The 7,416-nt window shown below is 45.7% G+C and overlaps 1 protein-coding gene across 1 annotated transcript; it reads left to right on the forward strand.

The window, feature by feature from the left end:
- Positions 1–7,191, forward strand: vax1 (ventral anterior homeobox 1). The gene is made up of 4 exons (XM_057048120.1): positions 1–729; positions 808–1,052; positions 3,545–3,732; positions 5,473–7,191. Exons 2-4 carry the CDS (start codon positions 851–853, stop codon positions 5,974–5,976), a joined length of 894 nt encoding a protein of 297 aa, XP_056904100.1. The 5' UTR covers positions 1–729; positions 808–850; the 3' UTR covers positions 5,977–7,191.
- Positions 7,192–7,416: the final 225 nt, after the last annotated feature.

Below are 7,416 nucleotides of genomic sequence, written 5' to 3' on the forward strand. Positions count from 1 at the left end.
ATGTGAGAACAAGAATTTTGGTGGTGTAAACAATGTTGAGGGAGTTAGCGCTCGTTCACATTCAATTCTCAGAGGACCCTGACGGTGGGCTGCAGGTGTGACCACGAACAGCCGGGTCCTCCAGACAACCCCGGGACCCCTCCAGATTTGGTGGACGAGGATTCGTTTCCAACTTCGCGCCAGTGAGGCGGATCAACGCTGGCTAACATGCGGCAGCCGCCAGGTGCTCCCTGAAGGAGGGAGTCCGGCTGTGTGCCGGTCAAAGAAGAACGAAGCTGACGGGAACTTTTCCCAGGTCTGGAAGAGTCGGATCCCTCTGATCCCTCGTTGGTGTGGGGATCAGAGAGGCTTGGTGTGAAACTAGACCAATCATTTGTCTTCATTCTCTGGGCTGAGAGCAGCGAACTGAGGGGGACGGGACAAACAAGCCCCTCCATTAAGACCTGATTTCTTTGCCCAAACAACCTTACGCATTTATAGTCTCACGCTAATGTGGAGGCAGCAAAATGAGGAGAATCGAGTGAAGCAGCTATTGAAGGTCCACGGCTTTGATCAGTCGGAGATCCTCTATCAGCCTGATGTCCGTGGATCCAGGAAGGAACTGCTGCTGAGTTTTGTGGAGAAGTCCGTCATCATTGGGTAATGGAGCTAGGTCAGTCATAAAAACGCTCCTCTATCAAGTGGCGGCGGTCTGAGCAAACATCTGAGAGCTGACGGTGTCCTGCAGAGGTACTCCTCTGAAACTCAAGACGAGTTCTGACAGCCTGCTACAGGTTCTCCGTAATCTCCTGTTTTCATCTCACAAAGGGACAGAAAAGGAGGCGAGCGACAGCTCCAAGAGGAACACAGCATGGATGTCCGGTACAACCAGGAGGCGGAAGGGATGGGGCTGAAGAACGGGCTGAAGAGGGGCAAAGATGACAAGGAGTCCTCCAAAAGCTTCCTCAAGGAGCAGCATGACTCCGTTTCCCCCTCTGGAACCATGGAAAACTGTGAGAAACACCGGGGCAGCGCCGGCGATCCGGACTACTGCCGCAGAATTCTGGTTCGAGGTGAGACTCGTGGGCTTTCTGCTGCTTTTTCAGGAAACTCGCACATTAAGCATTAAAATCAAAAATATATTTTTTAGGCAAGAGGAGTAGGATCCTAATTTTCCACATATGATCAATCTGGGTCATCTGTGATTGAGAGGTCGTAACAAAAGTCCTTATCCCTCTAAAAGGTCGACGAAAATCAAAAACGAGCCGTAGCGTCAAAGAATAATAATTAAATGTAGGAACAGGAAAGAAATAAACCCTAAAATCTACGTCTCTTAGAATGAGCAAGGCATTAAAAACAGACCGATTCCAGGATTCCAGGATTCCAGGCTCAGAGAATAAATCGCCATTAAATGTGACTAAATATAAATATAAATACGGCCCATTTTATTCTGACGTATTTCAGAGCTGTACAAAATCAGTCCGAAATTAAAATACTTCTGCAATTTTATATTCTTTCCTTTGTTTTGGGCTGAAAGATAATAAATAAATGTGGAGCAATAGAGCATAAAGACACATGTAAAGACAAATGTAAAGACACATGTAAAGACAAATGTAAAGACACATGTAAAGACAAATGTAAAGACAAATATAAAGACAAACGTAAAGACAAATGTAAAGACAAATATAAAGACACATGTAAAGACAAACGTAAAGACAAATGTAAAGACAATATAAAGACACATGTAAAGACAAATGTAAAGACAAATGTAAAGACAAATATAAAGACACATGTAAAGACAAATTTAAAGACAAAAATAAAGACAAATGTAAAGACAAACATAGACAAACATATAGACAAACGTAAAGACAAATGTAAAGACAAACATAGACAAACATATAGACAAATACAAAGACACATGTAAAGGCAAATGTAAAGACACATGTAAAGAGAAATATAAAGACACATGTAAAGACAAACGTAAAGACACATGTAAAGACAAATATGAAGACACATGTAAAGACACATGTAAAGACAAATGTAAAGACAAACGTAAAGACGCATGTAAAGACAAACGTAAAGACACATGTAAAGACAAACGTAAAGACAAATGTAAAGACACATGTAAAGACACATGTAAAGAGAAATATAAAGACAAACGTAAAGACACATGTAAAGAGAAATATAAAGGCACATGTAAAGACAAACGTAAAGACACATGTAAAGAGAAAGAGGAGACTTTCCGCCATCTCCGTTTGTCTCCATTTGAACGTCGGCGTTCGCGGTGACGCAGTGATGCTGCAACACAACAACGGCACAAATGAAACTGACACACATCAAAGCAGCTGCTAATTTGTAATTATATTTACATAAAGATCTGAATGAATTCATGTATAAAAATGTAATATTGGTTAAAGGCGCGTGCCCACAATTAATCAGGCCGGTTAATAAAGTCTAAAGGCTTCTCTTTATTACTTATTCAGGTATTTTCAGATTATTAGTGGCAGCAAAACGACACTATTTTTTAAGTACATTTAAAGATTTCTGTTTTATCCGAAAGAGGGAAAAAAATTCTTTTTATAAATGTATAAAATTTCCAATGAACTAATTTAGTTTGTTTAATGATAAATTTATAAAATGCATTAATGTAACATTAATGTTCTTAATTTGACTGTGAACGCTGATATATGTGTAATATATGTGTGATGATGGCATGAATCATATTAATAACAATGATAATAATGATATTATTAGTAGGATTATTGTTAGTGTTGCTAATAATAATACTAGTAACAACAATAAGAATACTACTAATGATAACAATACTAGTAACAACAATAACAACAACAGTAGTAACAACATTAATACTAATAACAATAAGAATAGTAGTAACAACAACAAAAATAGTAACAATAATATTAACAATAATATTAACAATAATAATTATAGTAACAATAATAGTAACAATAATATTAACAATAATAACAATTATAGTAACAATAATAGCAACAATAATGTTAACAATAATAGTAACAATAATAGTAACAATATTAGTAACAATAATAGCAACAATAATGTTAACAATAATGTTAACAATAATACTAACAATAATAGTAACAATAATAGTATAACAATATTAGTAACAATAATAGTAACAATAATAGTATAACAATATTAGTAACAATATTAGCAACAATATAGCAACAATAATGTTAACAATAATGTTAACAATAATACTAACAATAATAGTAACAATAATAGTATAACAATATTAGTAACAATAATAGTAACAATAATAGTATAACAATATTAGTAACATATTAGTAACAATAATAGTAACCATAATGTTAACAATAATAGTAACCATAATGTTAACAATAATAGTAACAATAATGTTAACAATAATAGTAACAATAATGTTAACAATAATAGTAACAATAATGTTAACAATAATAGTACTTATAACAACAACAACAACAGTAATTACAACAACAATAATAAAGCCAGGCTTGTGTGTCCAGTGCCGCTCTGTTCCTGGTTCTCATCTCGGCACTCATTGTTTCAGATGCTAAAGGTTCAATCCGAGAAATCATCCTGCCGAAGGGTTTAGATCTGGACCGACCCAAACGCACCAGAACCTCTTTCACTGCTGAGCAGCTGTACCGGTTAGAGATGGAGTTCCAGCGGTGCCAGTACGTGGTGGGCAGAGAGCGGACAGAACTGGCCCGGCAGCTCAGCCTCTCGGAGACACAGGTCAGTGCTGCTCCGCTGCTGCATCCACATCCTCTTTACGCTCACCTGGATATAAAACACACACTCATGGCAGGAACACGCAGCCCCATGTGTGTACACACACACACACACACACACACACACAGAAACATATATGAATTATATCTATAAATAATTGTAAATTGGACATTTGAAACCGAGTTGTGTTGAGGTTCTGTCAGACTGCTGGTTCTGCTCAGAAGCGCCCGTGTGTGTGTGTGTGTGTGGTGTGTGTGTGTGTGTGTGTGTGTGTGTTCAGAGCTGGATCACGTCGTGTCCACAACCAAACCAAGTCAGGAACGTTTGATTTGAGTCGTTGATGAATTGCAAATCAGCGTGAAAACCCCGTTTTCTGTGGCCTTCACACACATTCCGGCTCCCTCAGCCACGTCCGTCTCTTGAGGTTTTTAGGAATTATTTCGTCCTTTCTTGTTTGGCCGCCCACAACTCAGCATTTGTTTGTGTAATTCAATCGCAGCGATGGTCCAGAAGGGCCTGGCGGCTGCTTCTGGTCCCGATGGAACGAGCTGAAATGAGCTTGGTGTGGTTCCTGTTCCTCCACGATGAGCCCAAACTAGCAGAGCCGTTATTGGGATCAGATCTTTCCGTCCATCCGTGACGGAGCGCTGCAGGATGAGTTCATGCTAACCTCAAACGCTGCTTCAGCTGTTTAGACTCAAACAGCGTTTGTGTTCTGACACGGTCAAATATTAAACCGGATTAAACTGGCTGTGAAACACCTCGTCGGTCCCCACAAACAGGGTAACAGGCAGCTTCCTGTCATAATGGAGGCAGAGCTTGTAGACGGAGGTGTTCAGAGACATATGGACCGCAGGACATATGGACCGCAGGACATATGGACCGCAGGACATATGGACCGCAGGACATATGGACCGCAGGACATATGGAGGAGGATGAAGCGTCTTTAGAAGGTTCCAGGCAGATTTGCTGCAGGATGCATCTCTATTTTACTTCCTTTCCTACAGAAAATTGATCATTTGAACCAGTGTCGCGGCGCCGTTTTTGTTCATTTTTACAAGAAAATCCTCGATTGTTTTATTTGCTGTCTGCTAACGTGAACGCAACGTTCTCCGTTTACAGGCTGGCCGACGGTTTGGGTGGGAACGGCGCCGTTGGCAGAGTCAGATTTGGGCTTTTTGAGCTTGTTTGTATGGAGCCGCCTCGGCCACGAGGCTCCGCCCTGGGGGGGGCTGCTCCGTCCTGGGGTGGGGATGCTCCGTCCTGGGAGGGGGCTGCTCCGTCCTGGGGGGGGGCTGCTCCGTCCTGGGGGGGGGGCTGCTCCGTCCTGGGGGGGCTGCTCCGTCCTGGGGGGGATGCTCCGTCCTGGGGGGGCTGCTCCGTCCTAGGGGGGGCTGCTCTGTCCTGGGGGGGATGCTCCGTCCTGGGAGGGGGCTGCTCTGTCCTGGGGGGGATGCTCCGTCCTGGGGGGGGATGCTCCGTCCTGGCGGGGGGATGCTCCGTCCTGGGGGGGATGCTCCGTCCTGGGGGGGCTGCTCCGTCCTGGGGGGGGGGGATGCTCCGTCCTGGGGGGGCTGCTCTGTCCTGGGGGGGCTGCTCCGTCCTGGGGGGGGGGTGCTCCGTCCTGGGGGGGCTGCTCCATCCTGGGGGGGCTGCTCCGTCTGCTCTTACATGTGCTTTCCTTGAGCGTTCCCTGCCAACAGAGCTTTGTTTCTCTCTTCCTCTCATCTGTGTTTGTCTCAGGTAAAAGTCTGGTTTCAGAACCGCCGCACCAAGCAGAAGAAGGACCAGGGGAAGGACTCGGAGCTCCGCTCTGTGGTGTCCGAGACGGCGGCCACCTGCAGTGTCCTCAGACTGCTGGAGCAGGGCCGCCTGCTGACTCCCCCGGGCCTGCCGGGCCTGCTGCCCCACTGCGGTGGCGGCCCGCTGGGCTCCGCTCTGCGGACTCCGTCCATGGCAGCGACCGGCAGCGGCGGCGGCGGCGCCGGAGCGGCTGCGAGCAGTCCTCCCCTACCAGCCGGCTCAGGGACAGTGGCGGGCCTGCAGGGCTCGGCGGCGGCTCACGGCCTCTTCAGTTTCCGGATGCCCTCCCTCCTCAGCGGCGTGGCCACACGAATTTCCTCCAATCCCATGTCACTGACTGGAAACCTGCAGGAACTCTCCTCGCGCTACCTGAGCTCCTCGGCCTTTGAGCCGTACTCTCGGAGCAGCGGCAAGGACTCGTCGGACAAGAAACTCCTGGAATGATGCCGCAGCACGCCGCGGCGGTCGTCTGAGCTTTGGTGGTCGCCCCATCTTCACCCGTCTGTCGTATTTTGTAGCACTTCATCGACTCCATTTGCACATCTGCTGCCTCTGAGTAGAAACATCCACACGGTTCAAACACAAAGACAAAGCGGCAGCAGACACATTTAAGGAGGTTTAGAGGCACCTGCTGAGGTTAGTGAGGGAAAGGACGCCCAACCACCCGCTCAGCTGGGCCACGTGCACACGGGCTGCCACCGTGCACGTGTGTGGGGTCAGCAAACCTACCAGGAACCAGGAGGTGGTCAGGAGGAGGTAGAAAAGCCTCGCTGCTGGTCCAGGGTCTGATGTGTCTGATGAAAAGACCAAAAGAGGAGTTCAAACCCAAATGCAGACGCCCCAGAGACGTCCCTTCTTACCTTGGCCGGCATTCTTATTCCCACTTGTGCAGCTTGGCCGTGGGGCCGTTTTGTCTCCAGACACTGGCCTTTCAGCGCCGGGCATAATCCTGCTGCCGCTGGTGTTCTGTTTCTCTTCCCTGCTGGAACTAAGTGCAGGAATGTGTTGTTGAAAGAAGGGAATTGTGTAGAAAGCCTGGGCGGCCAGAATAAAGCCACTCGCTTTGTTCAACACTACAAATAGTTTTCCCAGTCATTAGGACATAACCCCCCCCTACCCCCCTCCCCCCTCCCCCCTCCCTCCCTCCCTCCCTCCTTCCTTCCTTCCCTCCGTCTTTCCTTCCTTCCTGTGTGAACGTTTGAAAACCACAGCTTTTATTCCGCGTTTTGTGTCGATTGGCTACTGATGCACATTAATAGTGAAAAGAATTCTAGCAGGAGAAAAGTCCTGCAGATGCCGAGTGTACCTTCTAATTGTTATTTTATTGTAAATTATTCACTGTGTAATTAATAGATAATTAGTCTATTTGGATGAAGGAATGAATGAAAAGGTGTCTGTGCTGTTGTTGTGGAACCTGTTGTTGTAAAGTGTGTGCTACAAATGTGCATATCTATTATGTATATGGCTACAGACCAAGATGTGTTTCCCATCCTCCCCCCACCCTCGTTAATATGAATAACGTTATGAGTCCATGACTGTTATACCTCATAGACTATAGCCTAATTTGTATGGTCCTAAATGTTTTATTTATCCAAGAATAACGACATGGAAGTGGTTGGAATGAGATGAAGAGTGATTAAACACGACGATGAAAGCAGAGTCCATCCGTCCAGATGTGATCTTTGATTTAACCACAGTTAACTGAATGTCCCCAAATGTCCCCAAACGTCCCTGCGTCCTCAAAAACGTCCGCATACAGGGACGAGGAGGAGACGCTTCAGCAGTGCTTTGTCTTCACTGAAGGACATCAGCAAGACTTCAATGAGGGAATCAAGGTCTTCCTCAGAGACACCTGCACAGAGGGACGGAGGGACGGAGGGACAT

The sequence above is a fragment of the Takifugu flavidus genome, chromosome 11, assembly GCF_003711565.1.
Source record: "Takifugu flavidus isolate HTHZ2018 chromosome 11, ASM371156v2, whole genome shotgun sequence".
In the NCBI taxonomy this organism is placed as follows: Eukaryota; Metazoa; Chordata; class Actinopteri; order Tetraodontiformes; family Tetraodontidae; genus Takifugu; species Takifugu flavidus.